Consider the following 23,424-nt stretch of genomic DNA (forward strand, 5'->3'; position numbering starts at 1 on the left):
ATCCAAGGTGTATCTGTTTTATTTGTTTTCTATTTGTTAACCCACATGCTGATGTGCAGGAGATGTGAAGGACAGCACGTGTAAACAGACTGTAATGGACACAGCTAATGGAAACAGCTAAGTTGGACATGACCAAGTCCAACATGCAATAATGGAGTGATGCTGTTATCTCCTCAACTTTATTAGGAATTATGATCTGTAAAATGCTCTCCACCTCAGAAATTGAAACCATCTCTGGTGCAATCTCTTCCAGGAGGATATTTGAGCCTTTTCCAAATCTCCAAACGGGTCCAAACTGATTCCCTGCCAAAACTATCAGTGGATTTCTTCGTTCTTATCTCCCATAATGCCTTATTCGATTATTGTCAATGCCCTCCGTGCCTGCTCTTCTTCAGTCTCTTAAAACTCTTTAGTTTTTCTACTGAGCGAGTCAGATGAGGCGCAGCCGCACTGGGGAAGTCGAGTAGGACTGGCGCAAAAGCCTTCTCGTTTTTAGACTAAGCCGTGTGATCAGCGTTTTGTATGATTTTAAATGATGGAATATGGAAATGATAACAGTTGACCACGGCTTTGTGGCTGTGGAGTGTTTACGAGGCATGGCTTTCGTTTTCAATTGTTTTTTTCTGTCCTGGTGAGTACAAGTGAACTAATTTCCCCCCGACTTTACGAGTGCTAGAATGTTGATAAATGTACACTATGCAACTTTGATGCAGTAACAAGTTGTATTGGCTAGAATAAGCCACCAGATAATGAATATGCACTTTGTCTACAGTGTGAGCAATGTTTGGGGAAATCATGTGAAATCAACGCAAACTGAGAATATCTATTTGGATAACATCACGCGAGTATTGGATAGATTACTAGATGGATATGACAACAGACTGCGACCTGGATTTGGAGGTACAGTAATACATATTTAATACTTCTAACAGGTTGTTTGATAATGTGTGAAATTCAAGTCTACTCACGTAGTTCATAAAGTTTTCCTTTCCACAGCAGTGAGGCGCCTATGTTCCAGATAGAGCATAATTCTTGGTCACTGTCCCATCGTTGGAAGCTGCTTTTAGTGTCATTAATATAACTGTCGAATTTGTGACATCGAGTGTCCAGGAAATTCATATAACCCACTGACCACACGGTTTCTTTCTCACAAATTGCTAATTTCCAATCCTACTAAGGGATGTTATTGTGCTGACTTGTAATAGCCGACAACTACAGGTCAAGTAACTGTAAACTAGAAAAGTGATATAATTAACAATAACATCGTTTTTTCCTGTCAATATCTCACCAGCATCCATTTGTTTTTAGAGTGAAGAGCTGTGTTTTATTTATGTCTCATGTCAAAACAACATTTATCTTTGTAGGTCCAGTTACTGAGGTCAAAACAGACATCTTTGTCACAAGCTTTGGTCCAGTGTCAGATGTTGAGATGGTATGTGGCCTCATTACTACTTTCTCCAGTCCACTTATATAACACAAAACTCCAGAGTGTTGGCATTTATTTATATTTCAATAACACATACTTGTGTTAGTGCAGACAGGACAGAATAATTGCTTGGTGCACCCAGTCCTAGCATGTCCGTCCACAGCCTCAAGTCATATTCCTACCAGCCTTCATTATTCTAGGCAGGATGTCATTAGTGCAGCTTAGGGATTTTAATCTGGTTGACAATCCCTGTCAGTGAGGGTCCCGAGCCGGCTGAGCGTTTGATTTCCATTACACACTATATTATATTTCACAGCATCTAAAACCCACTTCTGGTACCATGTGATCCACTAGTAGCCACCCCATAGGCAGTATAGATAAGACCAGAGCTGTAAAGAAATCCATTTGAGCTAAAAGTATTCCTGGATTGAAAAAGCCATTATCCATTGAGTTTTGTTTCATTATATATGGCAGCTAAAAGCTGAACACATCAAGAAATTCAAGAAAATAAATTAAATCAATACTGTTGGGTTAGAATTTGGATAATTCTTGGAACCTGTAATGAAATACAGTCAGTTTTTCTTAGTGGAGAAGTTGAGAAATATGGACCTGCACAGTACTTCAACAGATCAAAAACAACATGTAAGGAAGACTTTAAAATATTTAATATAATAATCATACTTATTATCGACATTTCATTCACGTAAATGAGGTCACTGATGTACTGTAGGCTATGTACTGTACTGTACAGCAATGTCATTATTAGCATATGAGTTGATTGCTGATTTGATTTCCAAACTGCGATGTTGTAGGAGTACACCATGGATGTATTTTTCCGTCAAACGTGGATTGACGAGAGGTTGAAATTCGAGGGCCCCATCGAGATTCTGCGTCTCAACAACCTCATGGTCAGCAAGATCTGGACGCCAGACACATTCTTCCGGAATGGCAAGAGGTCCATCTCTCACAACATGACCACTCCCAACAAGCTGTTTCGCATCATGCAGAACGGAACTATCCTCTACACTATGAGGTATGACTGAGTCACAGCCATCCAGGTCCAAAACAGACAGTGTAGGACAGTAGTCTGTGTTCTACCGGACATCTCTCTGAGTATCATACAAACACAGTCATGGCTATGGTTTAGTGCCAGGCATTCTCCAACCAAGTTCCTGGAGAGCTACCGCCCTGTAGGTTTTCGCTCCAAACCTAATCTAGTGCACCTGATTCTAATAATTAGCTGGTTGATAAACTGAATCACGTTAGTTACAGCTGGTGTTGGAGCGAAACATACAGTTCGGTAGCTCTCCAGGAACAGGGTTGGAGAGCCCTGGTTAAGATATTTGTGCGATACACGTCACCTTACCCAGGCATATCTCTATCAGTATTGCTTTGTTTTCAGAAGACGGTTTGGCCTGGTACGTGATCAGTTGTAGATGATCATAGGTGACCATTGGTGCACTGTACATAAGGTTTGTCCAATACTCTTTGCCATTCCATTGCAGATTGACGATAAACGCAGAGTGTCCCATGCGACTGATGAACTTCCCCATGGACGGCCATGCCTGTCCTCTCAAGTTTGGTAGCTGTAAGTTGTCTTTCATAAACCTCAGTCAGACAGATGGTTCCAACAGGCTAGCTGGTGATTACAGAGTGACTACGTTATCTTTATTTCTGCTGTCCAGATGCCTACCCTATGAGTGAAATTGTGTACACATGGAAAAAAGGCCCACTGTTCTCTGTGGAAGTCCCAGAGGAGTCCTCCAGCTTGCTACAGTACGATCTAATAGGACAGACAGTGTCCAGTGAGAGGTTAAAATCCAACACTGGTAAGAATAGATTCATTCACTTAACGCTTTAGTAATGCTTAAAGAAATAAGCTTAAAAAATAACCATGCTAACAGTATGCATATGGCTTTGAATGAAGATTTCAATCAAAGTCTTTTTTTTTATTTCTAAATGAAATTTTCATTTGAATCTATGCTTGTTTAGTACACATTCAAAATGCAGCATTTGACATGTGCTAGAGTATGCATGTACTGCATGTACAAGGTCTCCCTGAGAAGTTCACTGTCTCATCTGTTTTCTGCAGCACAAATCAGTTTTGTGCTCTGTGAAATGCTGATTTACCAACGTGTCTGTTCGAAACTCTCTGTGCCCACATTCAGTATTCCATTTGTTTTCTGACAGGTGAATATGTAGTCATGACTGTTCACTTCCACCTGCAAAGGAAGATGGGCTTCTTCTTGATTCAGACATACATCCCCTGTATCATGACCGTGATCCTGGCTCAGGTCTCTTTTTGGATCAATAAGGAATCGGTTCCTGCACGAACTGTATTCGGTAGGCCTCCTCCCGATCTCCACCATTAACTCCATTGTCTTGTCCACCATGCTTACGTTACAAGGTAACCCCTACAAGTCCCAATATAAGTTGTTCCCTTAAAGTTCCCTTAAAGTGATATTTACATTTACATTGTACATTTTAGTCATTTAGCTAGGTTGGACAACCACATAGCCCTATCATAGGAAGTTCATTGTTCCCCGATGGAGTAGCTATCAGCGGGGGGGCACGTGCAAGTGTTAGTTCACAAACAACAGGTGTTTTTTTTCAACAATAGAGCCTCTTTAAGATAACAAAACAACTAACCTTGGATAACACAGTTTCATCACTCATAACATGATCTATTCTGTATCCTTTTATGTACATTTGGTGAAGATGTTGTACTTCAGTATTTGAATGTGTTTTCTTGGCAGGACATGGTAATGGTTTGCATTATGTAGAGTGGTACGAGAGGACATAGGTAGCACAGTCACATGGTATATCTTATGTCTTCTACCTCTTATCTCTATTCCCTCCCAATTTGGATCTGAATTAATAGTAAAAACTCATTTTCTGAAATCATTCAATCCGGGCATAGAGCGGGGGGATGTTGTTTACTTGAACTTGTTCTGAGGAGTTGCAGGTTCCGGTTGTTGCCATTACATCATGCTACACTTGCTTCAGCCTCTAGCCTCAGGAGCAGAGCGCTCTTAAGTTTCATTTGCCATCCTTTTGATTTTCAATTTAAATTTCCTCAGCTACATTTTTGTGTGCTGGAGTAGCGGCTGCTGGCCTTTGTAGATTATGGCTCTGTTTGGGAGCTTGTCAGCATTTTGACAAGCCCACACTGAGGAAAAGATACCAATCATTAGTACACGTTCAAGTTAGGCCCAATGTGAAACGCACATATGCAGAAAGTCATTAACCTCCCACATCCTGCTGCTTTCATTTGGCATGGTAGCGGGAGTAAAACGCTGTGGAGATATTGGAGTGTTTTCAGTGTGAGCATTGTGTGTCCTTTAGGAGGCTGTTGCATTCAACATATTGGATTTTCCCCAAACCCATGAATGACAGGCTTTATCTTCACAGTTTACACGTTTTTAAAAACATTTTTTTTAAGAAATTCTATGATTAAGAGATTGTAAATTGCTTCTGTAAATACAATGTATTTTAATGCTTTGCTGGTGACACAACAGTAATATGGGGCACAGCGAGAAGCCAGTAGCTAAATAAGTTGTGGTAATGCACTGACGTGTGCAGACGGAGAAAGAGAGAGACAGAGAGCTATGTAGAAGCACTCCATCAGGGTTCAAGCACATTAGGCATTGTTGTTGTGAGCAGCTTCCATGCTGGCTGTCTAAGAGCTGAAAGGCTCCAGAGCTGAGGTCTCACAGACTTCATTGAGTGGGGCCTAATTTGTACCTTGCTTTTTGCCTTTAAATTTCTCCCATACCCTTCTTTCCCGTTGTGTGATCATTTAACAAGTGCTTGAGTTGGACAATTGTTGCAATGTGGGGGTTTCATGGAGAGTTGGTACTGTAGCTAGATTTATGGAGAGTTGGTACTGCATCTAGATTTGGAGAGTTGGTACTGTATCTAGATTTATGGAGAGTTGGTACATTCATCTAGCACACAGATGCCTCAAGCTCTTCGTTTCTTTCTCCTGTCTTTATCATTCATTTCCTCCTCCTCCTCATCCTCCTCCCTCTCTCTCTCTTTCTCTCGCCTCCTCTGCTTTTTTCCCTGACACGATTTCTCCCATACCCTTCTTTCCCGTTGTGTGATCATTTAACAAGTGCTTGAGTTTGACAATTGTTGGCAATTGTGGGGGTTTTATGGAGAGTTGGTACTGTAGCTAGATTTATGGAGAGTTGGTACTGTAGCTAGATTTATGGAGAGCTGGTAGTGTAGCTAGATTTATGGAGAGTTTGTAACGTTCGCTAGCTTTGTGGAGAGTTGGTAACTGTAGCTAGCTTTATGGAGAGTTGGTACTGTATCTAGCTTCATGGAGAGTTGGTACTGTATCTAGCTTCATGGAGAGTTGGTACTGTATCTAGCTTCATGGAGAGTTGGTACTGTATCTAGCTTCATGGAGAGTTGGTACTGTATCTAGCTTCATGGAGAGTTGGTACTGTATCTAGTTGGTACTGTATCTAGCTTCATGGAGAGTTGGTACTGTATCTAGCTTCATGGAGAGTTGGTACTGTATCTAGCTTCATGGAGAGTTGGTACTGCATCTAGCTTCATGGAGAGTTGGTACTGCATCTAGCTTCATGGAGAGTTGGTACTGCATCTAGCTTCATGGAGAGTTGGTACTGCATCTAGCTTCATGGAGAGTTGGTACTGCATCTAGCTTCATGGAGAGTTGGTACTGTACATCTAGCTTCATGGAGAGTTGGTACTGCATCTAGCTTCATGGAGAGTTGGTACTGCATCTAGCTTCATGGAGAGTTGGTACTGTATCTAGCTTCATGGAGAGTTGGTACTGCATCTAGCTTCATGGAGAGTTGGTACTGTATCTAGCTTCATGGAGAGTTGGTACTGCATCTAGCTTCATGGAGAGTTGGTACTGTATCTAGCTTCATGGAGAGTTGGTAGCATCTAGCTTCATGGAGAGTACTGTATCTAGCTTCATGGAGAGTTGGTACTGTATCTAGCTTCTACTGTATCTAGCTTCATGGAGAGTTGGACTGTATCTAGCTTCATGGAGAGTTGGTACTGTATCTAGCTTCATGGAGAGTTGGTACTGTATCTAGCTTCATGGAGAGTTGGTACTGTATCTAGCTTCATGGAGAGTTGGTACTGTATCTAGCTTCATGGAGAGTTGGTACTGTATCTAGCTTCATGGAGAGTTGGTACTGCATCTAGCTTCATGGAGAGTTGGTACTGTATCTAGCTTCATGGAGAGTTGGTACTGTATCTAGCTTCATGGAGAGTTGGTACTGTATCTAGCTTCATGGAGAGTTGGTACTGTATCTAGCTTCATGAGAGTTGGTACTGTATCTAGATGGATTGAGTTGGTACTGTATCTAGCTTCATGGAGAGTTGGTACTATCTAGCTTCATGGAGATCTAGCTTCATGGAGAGTTGGTACTGTATCTAGCTTCATGGAGAGTTGGTACTGTATCTAGCTTCATGGAGAGTTGGTACTGTATCTAGCTTCATGGAGTATCTAGCTTCATGGAGAGTTGGTACTGTATCTAGCTTCATGGAGAGTTGGTACTGTATCTAGCTTCATGGAGAGCTTCATGGAGAGTTGGTACTGTATCTAGCTTCATGGAGAGTTGGTACTGTATCTAGCTTCATGGAGAGTTGGTACTGTATCTAGCTTCATGGAGACTGTATCTAGCTTCATGGAGAGTTGGTACTGTATCTAGCTTCATGGAGAGCTTCTGTATGGAGAGTTGGTACTGTATCTAGCTTCACTGTAGCTAGCTTCATGGAGAGTTGGTACTGTATCTAGCTTCATGGAGAGTTGGTACTGTATCTAGCTTCATGGAGAGTTGGTACTGTATCTAGCTTCATGGAGAGTTGGTACTGTATCTAGCTTCATGGAGAGTTGGTACTGTATCTAGCTTCAGTTGGTACTGTATCTAGCTTCATGGAGAGTTGGTACTGTATCTAGCTTCATGGAGAGTTGGTACTGTATCTAGCTTCAGTTGGTACTGTATCTAGCTTCATGGAGAGTTGGTACTGTATCTAGCTTCATGGAGAGTTGGTACTGTATCTAGCTTCATGGAGAGTTGGTACTGTATCTAGCTTCATGGAGAGTTGGTACTGTATCTAGCTTCATGGAGAGTTGTACTGTATCTAGCTTCATGGAGAGTTGGTACTGTATCTAGCTTCATGGAGAGTTGACTGTACACTTCATGGAGAATGTAGCTTCATGGAGAGTTGGTACTGTATCTAGCTTATGGTACTGAGCTTACATTATCCATGGAGAGTTGGTACTGTATTAGCTTCATGGAGAGTTGGTATCTGGTACTGCATCTACTTCATGGAGATGTGTATCTAGCTTCATGGAGAGTTGGTACTGTATCCCCATGTGCTTCATGGAAATGAACTGTGTAAATATCAAATTGACAAGAGCATAGCAGACCAGTGGTCAATGACCCTTTTCTTTCCAACTGTTTTAGCTTGATGAAAACGATCTCAGTGAAATGAAATCTGTACCTTGTTAATGGACCGTAATAGAGCATGTCCCTTTTGTAAATGAATCATGTCTTGTAAGGGTCGTTAGTGTGAGCCCAGAGATTAAAACATACGTTGAATACATGTGAGAGATGTATTACCGTGGTTGTATGGAACACACCTTGTATCCATGGGTCTGTTTGCATTTTGAATCTCCACAATGTTATTCATTGCTTAGATAACTGTTGTCACGCTAACTGTAACAGATTCAGGCTCAACGACATTGCCTATTGTTGTTATTGTTGTTGTTATGCAGCCAATCAATGTCCGTAGTAGCCCTGCCTCAGATGAACCTGACCATAGTATTACTTAACACTCTCAATCAATGTCCGTAGTAGCCCTGCCTCAGATGAACCTGACCATAGTATTACTTGTGCAAACACTGCCTCAATCAATGTCCGTAGTAGCCCTGCCTCAGATGAACCTGACCATAGTATTACTTAACACTCTCAATCAATGTCCGTAGTAGCCCTGCCTCAGATGAACCTGACCATAGTATTACTTAACACTCTCAATCAATGTCATAGTATTACTTAACACTCTCAATCAATGTCCGTAGCCCTGCCTCAGATGAACCTGACCATAGTATTACTTAACACAGATCTCAATCAATGTCCGTAGTAGCCCTGCCTCAGATGAACCTGACCATAGTATTACTCAATCAACAGCCCTGCCTCAGATCAATGTCCGTAGTAGCCCTGCCTCAGATGAACCTGACCATAGTATTACTTAACACTCTCAATCAATGTCCGTAGTAGCCCTGCCTCAGATGAACCTGACCATAGTATTACTTAACACTCTCAATCAATGTCCGTAGTAGCCCTGCCTCAGATGAACCTGACCATAGTATTACTTAACACTCTCAATCAATGTCCGTAGTAGCCCTGCCTCAGATGAACCTGACCATAGTATTACTTAACACTCTCAATCAACGTCCGTAGTAGCCCTGCCTCAGATGAACCTGACCATAGTACTACTTAACACTCTCAATCAATGGCAATTTATTTGTACTGCCTCGAAACATAACTTGCAGTGATCCACTTGAAATAAGCATCTCCATTGTGGAAAAGGTTGTGCAGATTGAGGTTCCCTATCGATTTATATCAATATACTGTACAGCTGCAGTAGTTTATGAAAACATTTGCTAGTCTAACAATATTTGCAGTCTCTTCCCTGTCTTATGATGAGATAGAATGGTCGTGGAATTGTGAAATCTTGTACGTCTGGTGATTCCTGTCTGTATAGTCACTTGGTAGTCCAATGAGCCTTATACCAGTAGAAAGTGTTTCAGAAATGTACATTATATCAGCTGTATAGCACACTAAATTGCTTCATATAATCAGTGAACAGGACAGCTTTTCTACGTACTCTCTTCATTATCCAGGATTGGGACTTATATTGCTCTATTTCCCTGTAAACTTGTTCCGTGTAAGCCTTTGTCAATTTCATCCGTGTCCCTCCTCATCATCATCATTACTGGCCGCTCCTGCTCATTCCAGGCCTGCTCGCAGCCCAGCCATTATTGTCTCCCTGAGAGGAAACTACACTACCCGGGCAACTCATTCCAACCCATATCCCATTCATCACCATGTGTCTAACTCTAACCCATGCAAGTTGTGCTGCTCTGAAACCATTATCATCATCATCACTAAAAACAGCCCATCCCATGACCAGGAAACACGGTGGATGGTATGACAAACTTTATCTCCTCCTCTAACCTTCCTTGGCTTGTAAGGAAGTCAGAAATTCAAATGGATTTGTGTCCTAGATGTAAAAGTTGACCCAAAAGAAAAGTTGACCTCATTTAGATGGATAACTAGCAAATAATATATTGATCTTGAGAGTCAGCAACCAAAAGCATGGCTTAGTTTCCTCAGCTAAAGCTTAGTATTAGCATAGTTGCATGCACAAATCAAGACAAATGCTAGGATGTTTCCAAATAGCATGCCTAAGTGACCTGACTTTTAGTTGTTTTAGGCAAGCTTGTTAGGAACATACTTCATTACCACAGGCCCTTCAGATGTTAGATATTAATTTGCTCACGCTGTTACAAGATAACTTTTCTGCAATGCAGGAAATGTAACATTTGTAGTGTATTTGAGGTTTAAAAAGGCTTCTGACGTTGGATCAGAAATCTCTGACTTTTCCCTTAAGAAAAATGTGTCAATCCCAATAAAAATGTCCATTAATACAATCCACATAATAATTCACATTTCCTGTTGTGGCAGGATTATTTTCCTGCTGTAGCAACCTGGTTCAAATTAAGATCCTACATCTGTACCGCTCTTGTGTTTGCACTCAATGATGCTAAGGCTAAGCTGTGAGAGAGTAAACTAAGCCATGCTTTGGTTGCTGCCTCTCAGGATCAATAGATTATTTTGGGTGTACATTGTGCTACTTTCATTACACTGTATGATTCACTATTGATAAAGTGAATACACTTCAAATATGGCTGAACTATTGATTGGGACTTTATAACATTTCACTGGCCATTTATTTTAATGCTATACAGGTCTCATGACCTATCAATAATGCCAGAACACATTGGTTTGGTTTCCGAGAGATAGACATTATAATCAACTTGGTATATAAACAATGGTGACCCTCCATCCAAAGGTGTGGGCAGAAGGTATCCTAGCAGTTAGAGAGGCAAGCCAGTAACTAGAGGGTTGCCAGTTCAAATCCCGGGTCTGACAGAAAACATCTGTCAAGAAATGAGCTGTCAACAGGAGGTTGCTGTTATAGAATTCTAGATTCCATTTCCTGCTGTTGTGCCCTTGAGCAAGGTACTTAACCGCCCTCAACAACAGTAGTCACATTTCAGTTGGACCTTGTGTACAAATCACAAATAAAGTGATGTTACAAGGACAGTGTGTGTGATACAACGAGCTTAGCATTGCACTTGGACACAAATTAATTTCTGAATGGAAGAGCAAGTTTATTGGTTGAGTAGTGCATGTCTAGACGTGTGAACTTGTTGCCGAAGGCTAGAGATTAAACATCATGCCCACAAATTCACCTTCTGGCGAAGTATGGCATCAATTACCATCTAAATGATCAATGGGCCCTGAGGATTTTGTGTAATGTAATGCAATACTAATCTTCATTTTGTAGGTTGGTATTGATTGAGTTGTTACAGTATCCTCAGTTACATATTAACGGGACAGTCTAATCCGATGAACTAAAGACATAAATGTTGCTCAATGTGCAGTAATGTTAGATCTCAGTCATGAGAATTACAACAGAAATAATAATAATAAATGTATGATAAGGTTTAAACTATTGGATTCATAGAAATAACCATTTTCAGGCCAAATGACATGCTTGAGTAGACCCTTAACTATTTCCCCTTAAGCTATTCCTTTGCATGTAAGCTCGTGTGTCCACATTACACTGCCCGCACAACAGCTCTAACGCAAACCATTGGATGGTTGACCCTCCAACCCCCTCCACTTCACTCCACACCCTGACAATCACCACTCAACAAGATGATGGGCTGGTACCCTGGAAACCCAGCCAGTCAACCCTGGGGCTCTGGGATGCAGAAAACAAAATGGCTGCCATGTCCAGTATCTCTGTCTAACATTTCTCTATGTGCCCTGTGTATGCCAGGCATTACCACAGTGCTTACCATGACCACACTCAGCATCAGCGCCCGCCACTCTTTGCCCAAAGTCTCTTACGCCACGGCTATGGACTGGTTCATCGCTGTGTGTTTCGCCTTCGTCTTCTCAGCCCTCATTGAATTTGCCGCAGTCAACTACTTCTCCACGCTGCAGGCCAACCGGGAGCTCCGCAAGGCGGCCTCCATTAAGGCAGCCCAGGAGGCAGCAGAGGCCGGGAGGACCGATGGGGAGTCCTCTTCGGTAATCCACCTCCTCCCTCTCTCCTCGTTTTACACTCCTCCCCCCTTCCCTTTCCTCTCATCTCTGTGTCCCTCTCACCCCCCACTCCTAGTCTGTGACAACAAGAAGATTTGGCGAGAAGAGACAGCCAGTGGCTTCCTGAGCACAGATTATGTGAAAGGAATAGATTAAGGGAATATCCAGGCAGATCATTACAGGCTCACAAGAAGCCTAGAGGGGACAGGCAAGCCCAATGCTTTGTGCTTCTGTGGGAAAGAGACTATTATTAGGTGGCTGCACCAAATATATGAACTAAATAGTCCAATTGAGAGGAGTTCTATCGCTCCATCTGCACCATTTTGAATTACTATCTATTTAAAATGCAGACAAATCTTAATGACCTGGATAATATGTTGTTGACTCATTATGACTGGTTGACTGGTTGTAGACTGGATAAGATGTTGACTGGTTTTAGACTGGATAAGATGTTGACTGGTTGTAGACTGGATAAGATGTTGACTGGTTGACTGGTTGTAGACTGGATAAGATGTTAAATGGTTGACTGGTTGTTGACTGGATAAGATGTTGACTGGTTGTAGACTAGATAAGATGTTGACTGGTTGTAGACTAGATAAGATGTTGACTGGTTGACTGGTTGTAGACTAGATAAGATGTTGACTGGTTGTAGACTAGATAAGATGTTGACTGGTTGTAGACTAGATAAGATGTTGACTGGTTATGACTGGTTGTAGACTAGATAAGATGTTGACTGGTTATGACTGGTTGTAGACTAGATAAGATGTTGACTGGTTATGACTTGTTGTAGACTGGATAAGATGTTGACTGGTTATGACTGGTTGTAGACTGGATAAGATGTTGAATGGTTGACTGGTTGTAGACTAGATAAGATGTTGACTGGTTATGACTGGTTGTAGACTAGATAAGATGTTGACTGGTTATGACTGGTTGTAGACTAGATAAGATGTTGACTGGTTATGACTGGTTGTAGACTAGATAAGATGTTGACTGGTTATGACTTGTTGTAGACTAGATAAGATGTTGACTGGTTATGACTGGTTGTAGACTAGATAAGATGTTGACTGGTTATGACTTGTTGTAGACTAGATAAGATGTTGACTGGTTATGACTGGTTGTAGACTAGATAAGATGTTGACTGGTTATGACTGATTGTAGACTAGATAAGATGTTGACTGGTTATGACTGGTTGTAGACTAGATAAGATGTTGACTGGTTATGACTTGTTGTAGACTGGATAAGATGTTGACTGGTTATGACTGGTTGTAGACTAGATAAGATGTTGACTGGTTGACTGGTTGTAGACTAGATAAGATGTTGACTGGTTATGACTTGTTGTAGACTAGATAAGATGTTGACTGGTTATGACTGGTTGTAGACTAGATAAGATGTTGACTGGTTATGACTGGTTGTTGACTGGATAAGATGTTGTTGAATGGTTGACTGGTTGTTGACTGGGTAAGATGTTGTTGAATGGTTGACTGGTTGTTGACTGGGTAAGATGTTGTTGACTGGTTGTTGACTGGATAGATGTTGACTGGTTGTTGACTGGATAAGATGTTGTTAACTGGTTGACTGGATAAGATGTTGTTGAATGGTTGACTGGTTGTTGACTGGATAAGATGTTGTTGACTGGTTGACTGGGTAAGATGTTGTTGAATGGTTGACTGGTTGTTGACTGGGTAAGATGTTGTTGACTGGTTGTTGACTGGATAGATGTTGACTGGTTGTTGACTGAATAAGATGTTGTTGAATGGTTGACTGGTTGTTGACTGGATAAGATGTTGTTGAATGGTTGACTGGTTGTTGACTGGATAAGATGTTGTTGACTGGTTGTTGACTGAATAAGATGTTGTTGAATGGTTGACTGGTTGTTGACTGGATAAGATGTTGTTGACTGGTTGTTGACTGGATAAGATGTTGTTGACTGGTTGTTGACTGGATAAGATGTTGTTGACTGGATAAAATATTGCTTAGTGGTTGTCTGGTTGCTGGCTGGATAAAATGTAGTTAATTGAGTCGATCAGCTCTTCCTTGCTCGATGTTTATATTATACACTTATGTCAGCATGCTAAAATTCCATTGTTAAAATTGGATTAAAGAGAGGTCACAAGCCACATTGATAGGATAACCTGTGTATTATAACAATGTCACACCATTAATCCTGCATGTTCAATCTCACCAAAACAATGGCACCGGTATTGACACTTTATGATCTCTAGATATATTATGGCAGCATGCAAAACAATGTAATACGCACTGCATAAGAATCTGCTCTGATTCTGAGAGCCAGCAGAGAATTTGAGCCTGCTGTCGTTTCAGAAATAGCTGCAGTATTAAAGCCACATGCTCCCTGCATGATTTCTCACCTCCGTCAGACGCGCACAGCATTCAGCAGCTGACATTTTCAGCTCCAACCTGGTCTGTGATGGAAGCCAGTCAAATTATGGCCCCCGCTCCACCCCACCCTCACCAACCCTCACTCTGTCCCTGCTACCCACACCACCCCTACCAACCCTCCCTCTGTCCCTGTTACCCACACCACCCCTACCAACCCTCACTCTGTCCCTGCTACCCACACCACCCCTACCAACCCTCACTCTGTCCCTGCTACCCACACCACCCCTACCAATCCTACCTCTGTCCCTGCTACCCACACCACCCCTACCAACCCTCCCTCTGTCCCTGCTACCCACACCACCCCTACCAACACTCCCTCTGTCCCTGCTACCCACACCACCCCTACCAACCCTCCCTCTTTCCCTGCTACCCACACCACCCCTACCAACCCTCCCTCTTTCCCTGCTACCCACTCCACCCATACCAACCCTCACTCTGTCCCTGCTACCCACTCCACCCCTACCAACCCTCACTCTGTCCCTGCTACCCACTCCACCCATACCTACCAACCCTCACTCTGTCCCTGCTACCCACACCATCCCTACCAACCCTCACTCTGTCCCTGCTACCCACACCACCCCTACCAACCCTTCCTCAGTCCCTGCTTCCCACTCCACCCCTACCAACCCTTCCTCAGTCCCTGCTACCCACTCCACCCATACCAACCCTCACTCTGTCCCTGCTACCCACTCCACCCCTACCAACCCTCACTCTGTCCCTGCTACCCACACCATCCCTACCAACCCTCACTCAGTCCCTGCTACCCACACCACCCCTACCAACCCTTCCTCAGTCCCTGCTTCCCACTCCACCCCTACCAACCCTTCCTCAGTCCCTGCTTCCCACTCCACCCCTACCAACCCTTCCTCAGTCCCTGCTTCCCACTCCACCCCTACCAACCCTTCCTCAGTCCCTGCTTCCCACTCCACCCCTACCAACCCTTCCTCAGTCCCTGCTTCCCACTCCACCCCCCTACCAACCCTTCCTCAGTCCCTGCTTCCCACTCCACCCCTACCAACCCTTCCTCAGTCCCTGCTTCCCACTCCACCCCTACCAACCCTTCCTCAGTCCCTGCTTCCCACTCCACCCCTACCAACCCTTCCTCAGTCCCTGCTTCCCACTCCACCCCTACCAACCCTTCCTCAGTCCCTGCTTCCCACTCCACCCCTACCAACCCTTCCTCAGTCCCTGCTTCCCACTCCACCCTTTCCAACCCTGCCTCAGTTCCTGCTCCATACACTCTGCTGAACTTATCTTGCCATGAATCTTATATACACTGAGTGTACAAAGCATTAAGAACACCTTCCTAATATTGAGTTGCATCCCTATTGCCCTCAGAACAGTCTCAATTAGTCAGGGCATGGACTCCAAGGCATAAAAAACATTCCACCGAGATGCCCATGTTGACTCCAATGTTTCAAACAGTTGTGTCAAGTTGGATGGATGTCCTTTGGGTGGTGAACCATTCTTGATACACACGTGAAACTGTTGAATGTGAAAAACCCAGCAGCGTTTGCAGTTCTTGACACAAACCGGTGAGCTTGGCACCAACTGCGATACCTCATTCAAAGGCACTTAAATATGTTGTCTTGCCCATTCACCCTCTGAATTGCACACATACACAATCCATGTCTCAATTGTCTGAAAGCTTAAAACTCCTTCTTTAACCTGTCTCCTCCCCTTCATCTACACTGATTTAAGGTGGATTTAACAACATCAATAAGGCATCATAACTGGTCAGGATTAACCTGGTCAGTATTTCATGGAAAGAGCAGGTGTTCCTAATGTTTATACGCTCAATGTATAATGTTGTATTGATGAATTAATCAATGAATTACTCTTATATGATTTTTGTGCATATAACATACTGTGTTATTATGGGAAATGGATTCAATTAAAACTGTGTTTTATCAAAATTAAACACAACTCATTTCCTATTTTATTAATCTTAATTTCCAATGATTTACTGACGTTCTGGTCATAGATTTACTATAGATTCTCTCACTCACCCCCTCCACCGATCTTTGTGTTGGTGTACTATACAGGACGCCAGCAGTATGCTGAAGAAGAGGATGAACTCTACGCCTCACTTTGAGAGGCCAGCGGAGGTGTTCCCTAACCCTCCAGTGAATGCCCAGGCCTTCCTCCAGCAAGGCTCAGCCGTGCCATCCAACAACTTACTGACGGGCACCAGCATCATAGACAAGTACTCTCGCATCCTCTTCCCTCTGTCGTTCGGGGCCTTCAACCTGGTGTACTGGATCGTCTATCTCACTAAGGACACCATGGAGATGACAAGGTAAAGCATGGCTCTTGCAACGCCAGGGTTGTGGGTTCGATTTCCACGGGGAACCATAACTGAGTAAAAAAAGTACGTATGTGTTGGGCCGAGATCAAGTTGGTTGTTCTCATCCTCATAGACGTTCAATAGCCAATGGGAGATCATGAATTATGGAAGAGTGGCAGGTTCAGATCTAATTGATATCTGCAGTTTCTCACAGCCGTTACTCATACACACGGGCACTCCCACTTCTTATGTGACACCTGAATCTATCAGCCACAACACTGTAAACATTCCGTATGGAGTGATATTGGCATCGCATAGAATCCAGCTTCCTCATGGCTTCTGAGAGTGGTTTGTCAAACACAGATTCCTGGGTCAGAGATTGCTTTCCTACTTGAGTAGGAAGCATTAAGACACCTTCCACTCATCTCTCTTTTCACCTAACAGCAACTGATTGATCATTGAATGCTACACACCACAGTCTGCCATGGTAGAGGGCTGCTTTAAAGACACAACAGTTGCTTCATGTCAGGGCAAATGGATTGAAATGAATGTGCTTTTGCGTTTATGAATAGTGGGACTACTGTACACTCTGTTTGAGGAAATGGCCCCGGTATTGTACATGTGGAGTCTGTGTTGAGTAAAGATGTGTTGTGCATATCTTTTTTATTCCTAATGCATCAAACATGGGATTCTGAGAGGTTGACACTTGACAGGATGGAGTAGTGCAGCGCGACCGTTACACCACACACACAGAGGGCTTTAGAACAGCAGTGGCTCGACACCAGCCATTAGCTTGGATCTTCTTTTGCTTTACTGATAGCCTACCAGGTTTGTATGCGTGTGTTTTCTCACTGAATAAGGTGCCTCAGGCCGATTACATGACAGTGATAAGAGCTGACTACACTCTTAGAAAAAAAGGGTTCTAAAAGGGTTCTAAAAGGGTTCTAAAAGGGTTCTTTGGCTGTCTCCATAGGAGAACCTGTTTTTGTTCCATGTAGAATCTCATGTAGAAAGAGTTCAACATGGAACTCAAAATGGTTCTACCTGCAACCAAAAAGGGTTCTTCAAAGGGTTCTCCTATGAGGACAGCCGAAGAACCCTTTAGTGTTCTAGATAGAAAAAAGGTGCTGAGTGTCTAGGGTTTGTTGCTGACTGTTGCTATCCATTGATATGGACTATAAGTGACCAAGCAGTTAGCTACATACGCAGCGGGCAGCATAGTGAAAGCCTAGGGGCTCGAAAGCACTGATCAAAAATAGAACAACAACCAGTGGAGGGGCCATTGAAGTGAGGCTCTCAGGATATGTGGATAGTATGTATGGTTCATTCTCCAAGTGCAAGCCATTGTCAGCTTTCAACTTCCTTGTTTATACAACCACATTAACTGTATAGTTTTCCATGTGTTACCTCCCACCAACCTGACCTCTGGCTCTGGAAGCTGTACATTCATCCTAACCCACATGTCATTCGCATCTCTTGAAAGCCCCCTTTTTCATTTATGGGAAATAAATATATTTTTCTGATGACGCCAGCCACTTAATTGAATGCAGTTATCACATTATCAGTGCATTCCTCCTTGTAGGCTCACTTTTGTTAGACAAGTCCCTCTGAAGAGGAGCAAGGCTCTTTAGAGGAGCAGAGCCACAGGACACGTTGGTATAAATAAATAGGATTGGGTCTTGCTATGTGTCCTCTCCTCTTTATTGCCCACTGGAGTACCAGAGTTGAAAAACAGCTCTCTCCTTGTCTCTCATAAATCAAAACAGTAAATGTCATTTTTAACTCAATTCCTATTTTCCAGCACAGACCATTGCCATAACTTTGGTGTAATGATCATTCAATCACTGCATTTTAGGCAGAGAATATAGGGGGCCAGTAAAACTGTTGTCCATAAAGAGCAATAGAGTTGTGTTTATGATTACATTTAAGACATCACACCAGCGTCCATATGCACACTACCATAGGAAACTGGAAACAGATATTCCTGATGACAATAAATCCAGCACTACACTGTTCAGGAAGGCTGTGCTCACAATAATCCCCTGGTTTGACACATAGACGGAGGAGGCGTAGGTGTGAAATAGCTGGCAGAGTGTCCCAGGGAAAAAATTATAGAGGCGGACTAGTTTCGCACGGTCTTTGTCGACAGCCCATGAGCAAGGGATTGATTCAAATATACGCAGGCCCCTGCATGCCAACCCTGGGAGGGGAATGAAATTAGAACCCCTTTAGTGTGCCAGTTCACACTGCTGGTTGGCTGCTGGGCCATGTTAATACACACTCTATCTACCTCCTGCGTTAACAAGATGAAAGCAGAGCTTTATTTGTTTTCAAAATGCGTCACATGTTGCCCCCGCACATTCCCAACCCCCTCAGTACACCCTCTACTACACACAGCAGTGTCTCTGTTCACTTGATGTGACTGTAGTTATAACCTCTCTGGGTTTTTTCACATTTTCTTCTTGTCTTTCCTGTTTTTCTGTTACAGGGACAGCGTGTGAGCCACCTGCAGGAGTGAGCCCCCTCACTGATCACATACGCACATGGACACACACACACACACACACACACTTTATTTTTATGCTTCCTCCATACATAATTTCAGTGTGTGAGGATTTGAAGGGCTTTGCCAACTCTTGACCTGGGAGCTCATGTTCACTCATAGCTTGGTCTCTCAGTCTATTTAAGAAAGGTATTCAATCTCTTTGTCTCTCGCACATCCCTCTGTCTTCCCCCTGAAGAGAAAATGTGCATTTGTACTTCTCTTCCATGTGTAATGCCCTTTCCCTGTCGCTGCCTGAATCCGTGGGTCGTTCCAAGAAGTATCTGAGTGTCTGCCACAGGTCTGGAGGCAGTGGAGGCTCTTTGTCTGTATAAAATGACACACGGCTTGGCACCGTCTACACTGGACAGTACTGGAACACACCTGAGGGGAGTAATGTGTACTGACTGACAGACTCTCTCCTCCCAATTTCAACATAGCCATCTTTCTCTATTTTTCGGTTCATTGGTTTATATTCACTCATCTCATGAAACATAGGGTTCTTATTGGTTCCTCAACAATGTTCCCTCAAACGTTTAGGCACTGAGCAAATCTCAGGTCTGCTGAGTACAAAATTGAACATTGTGAGAATTCTGTGCAATTTCCAGCACGTGTTTACTGTGAACACTGAGGCTGTACCCACTTTAAGTTACCGTTTTAAATTAACAGTGTCCAAATAGGCTACTGTGGCTATTTGATCATAATGTAGACCTACCAGAGTGGCCTACCATCAAAATCTATGGAGAACATACATCCTATAACATTTTAACATGAAAATAGCTGTTCTATCGTTTAGCCTATGGTAGAAGCCAATTTGTGATGTTCAATGTAGGCCTACATTCAATGAGACTTTTGAAAAAACATGCAGGGCTTGACATTAACCTGTTTATCCACTTGTCCTTCAGACAAGGAGGTAACTGAAAATGTTGTTCTGTTGTTTGTGGCAAGAATCCACTTTACAAAATAAAATGCCATACCTACATACATAATTATTACCATACCATTATTACAGAGAATCAGATAAATTATGCTACAATCTGCCTATTGGCTACTTAGCTTATTCAAGCCTGTCTCAAAATACAACACAAAAAAAAGCTCTTTACCTGACTCGCGTTTCAAAGATGATCTTTTGTGCTCTTGTTGGAAACAATCATTCCCCTATTGCTGACTACAAATGATCTATAACTGGGCTAATAACTCACTAACTAGTAAAGGATATGAACAAAATGTGCACGCGGCTACATGCAGCTCTTGCTTTGTTCTCAAAACAAGCTCATCTACTAACGACTGCTCATGCTGTTAACATAGTCCAGTTCAACGTAAATGGCACAGATCCATTTATGGCAATGGTTTATTTGCATATAGGCCAACCACAGCTCTGTTTGGTTATGCTGCGCTGGTCTGTGTAGTTCATTTTGTTTCGGTATGTTGCATTGAAAGTGGCTAATATTGCATTGATTCGATCACAACTGCCACAGTAAAGGGAAACGATAGTGTTAACTGAGAAAACTCTAGAAAGTTGAGTGAAGTTCAATCTCGTGCTTCTCTCTGTGGGCTGATATTTCTTCTTCGTGGCAGTCCCGGGGGGCTGCGTAACAGTCTCTGGGCTACTGCTCGCCCGCGGGCAGCTTACAATGAACATTGTTTCTCACATACAGTTTAATATTCACAGTTACAGACACACAATCAGTAGAAATACAACACACACACACAGATACACACATACTCTCTCACACACACACACACACACACACACACACTCGCACAACCACACACACACTGTCTTAGAAGACAGTAAAATCATTGGCCTCTCCACACAGGTCATAGATCCATCACAGGGCCTGTATTTGTTGGCATCCACCACCTCAAACCACACCCTGGACTTTAAGGCATTCACAATCTTCTTTCCTTGCTAACTTTACTTGGCTATATTCGGCGTAACGGATAATACAAATATAGTTCCCTGGCAACAGCCGGCCTCTCAATCAATGGATGTATTCTATAATGTCAGTGCTGTGCTGTTTGTGTTCATGTTTTCTGTTTTTGTACTTTTATGTAATTGCATCAGTCATGATTGAACTGGGAAGGATGCTTAAGTGGTTTGTGGTTGGCAATTATTCATTAAATGGCAGCTTTACATTTAATTTATAACTGCATCACCTCATAAGCAATTATGCAAAATGCATTAATAAATTAGCTACTTTCTGGATTTACATATGATTATGCACCATTTCCAATTAAAATAAAGAAGTAAACCATTAAATCCACACGGTAGCGCCATCTAAATATATCCAACATGGATACGTGTGTGTTTGTTGGTTATTCATGACTGTGTCGTTCCACTGGTTGCCTCCCTCAGCAAAACATGTTGCAGCTTATCAACACACTTCACCATCACAACACTATCAAGCATCTCTTTCACTGTTTTCCTAAAGTATATTAATATTCCTCCAGTTTTTTTATGTCCCCTTCCCAATATTGTGAGAACTTTTGCTAAGAAAAAGTAGAAGGACTGCCTCTGTAGCTCAGTTGGTAGAGCATGGTACTTGCAAAGCCAGGATAATGGGCAGACCACTCATACATAAAATGTATGCACGCATGACTGTAAGTCGCTTTGGATAAAAGCGTTTGCTAATTGGCTTATATTATTATTCAATTGAACCCTCCTCTTCTTTTGATGTGGAGTCTGGGGAGACTTCAGCAGTGACTACACTGGAAGGCCCTGGAAGGGCCTCCTTGACATTAGACTGGCTGAATCTTAACAAAGAGGCAAAGAAGCGGCTGACGTAGAGCAGCGACTGAATAGCCCTTTTGAAAGGGCTATTCAGTTGAATGAAACGACAAGGGGGGGGGGCTGTATCAGTGACCTTATTGATTTCCCTCAACCTGACTGATCATCTTCAACTCACTGGTCTCTACGGGGGACCAGCACTAGCATGACCTGTGACCCTTTAGTGTCCTCCTTAGGAGTTTGGAGTGTGGGGGTTGTGAGTGTCTAAGACCATGACAACATTATATTTCACTAAAGGCATGGGTTACATTGACGTCTAACCAGTATTATTTGCTCGTTTTTTATTCACAGGCCAAGAAAAGTGTGAATATGAAGCAGTTTTATCGCCAACACTGCTATTTGTTTATATTTGTGAATATTTCATGATCAATGTATTTATAGACTTATATTTTTATTTCTCGGGAACCCTGCTTGACGGCTATTATCTTAATTATTTGTACTGATCAGGGTTGGGTTTCCCGTAAACATCGTAGCACTAAGATTGTCTTTTGTTGATTTAGTTTCAATGGAAGATTAAGATGTCCTACGATGCTTTTAGGAAACACAGCCCTTAAATGTATTGCAGCGTTTTGTATATAATGATATTTTAGCAAATGATTTTGTGCACACACATTATTCTCTATTCTGCACATTGAAATGCATTTGTTTTTCTTTTCCCTTGGAGCCTAGGTTTTTCTTATTGCCATAGAATACAATATTTTGGTGTTTAGACGTTCTGTAGTTTTATTAACAATCTCCACATAAATACTTTCCCTCAGGATTGTGCAAATATTATCATGTTTAATAAATCCAAATGATGTATTATGTGTTTCTTTCCTTGTAAAAATGCACAACCCGCAATTCAAAACATGATGTATTCCCTTTGTTTGTGCAGTTGTTTATGGGTGATATGGCAAACCCTAAATATGTTCCTTCAGCTCTTTTAGTAAGCGCTTTACTCCAAAATATAGGACTTTCCATGACCTGCCAGAAACATTTTCCCTCCAGGAATTAAAAATAACACAATGCCACACAATGACACCAACTTCATGCCTTCTTATCTGACAAAATAACAATGACATATAGGAGGAGAGATGGGTCAAGACAGAAACTCATGAAAGAGTTGTGATGTAACTCCCTTCAATGTGATTTGTTCTCTGAATGGATTTACAATAGACCTGGGCTTACAACATGATGCACTGGCTTCGAGCCAACGTCTAACCTCAAAGTCAGTATCCTGGAGGGGATGAAACAAAGTAACAGAACCAAAGAATGAGAAACCACCTACAGTACATCTCAGGCATAGGCACTTTTCATTCATGTAGGTAGTGAAGGGGATGTTCCTATAATAATATACAGTACATTTATTAATATAAGGCATTTCGCAATGTTTTTTAATCCAAAGCGACTTGCAGTCATGGGTACATCCATTTTAGGTGTGGTTGGCGCCAGGGGAAAGGAACTCACGACACTTGGTGATGCTCTACCAACTGAAGCACACAGGACCACAATACAATCCCACCTCTCTTTCTATTCTCTCTGTCATACCATCGTGAAAGCAGCTGCCGGGCAGAGGAGTGTGTGTGAGTACGAGAGAGAGATTTG

General features: G+C 42.5%; 1 protein-coding gene across 2 annotated transcripts; it reads left to right on the forward strand.

Moving 5' to 3' along the window:
- Positions 1–384: 384 nt before the first annotated feature.
- LOC135550967 (gamma-aminobutyric acid receptor subunit alpha-6-like) lies at positions 385–22,641 on the forward strand. Of its 2 annotated transcripts, XM_064982276.1 has the most exons (11): positions 385–631; positions 773–900; positions 1,365–1,432; positions 2,003–2,068; positions 2,239–2,459; positions 2,932–3,014; positions 3,112–3,255; positions 3,617–3,769; positions 11,552–11,805; positions 16,266–16,519; positions 18,996–22,641. In XM_064982276.1, the coding sequence occupies exons 1-11, from the start codon at positions 543–545 to the stop codon at positions 19,006–19,008; spliced, it is 1,473 nt and encodes a 490-aa protein (XP_064838348.1). In that variant the 5' UTR covers positions 385–542; the 3' UTR covers positions 19,009–22,641. The 2 variants fall into 2 exon arrangements, with proteins under 2 accessions (XP_064838348.1, XP_064838349.1); XM_064982277.1 differs by lacking the exon at positions 2,003–2,068 and having other exon boundaries at positions 387–631.
- The last annotated feature ends 783 nt before the right edge of the window (positions 22,642–23,424 follow it).

Source organism: Oncorhynchus masou, chromosome 12, assembly GCF_036934945.1.
Source record: "Oncorhynchus masou masou isolate Uvic2021 chromosome 12, UVic_Omas_1.1, whole genome shotgun sequence".
Taxonomy (NCBI): Eukaryota; Metazoa; Chordata; class Actinopteri; order Salmoniformes; family Salmonidae; genus Oncorhynchus; species Oncorhynchus masou.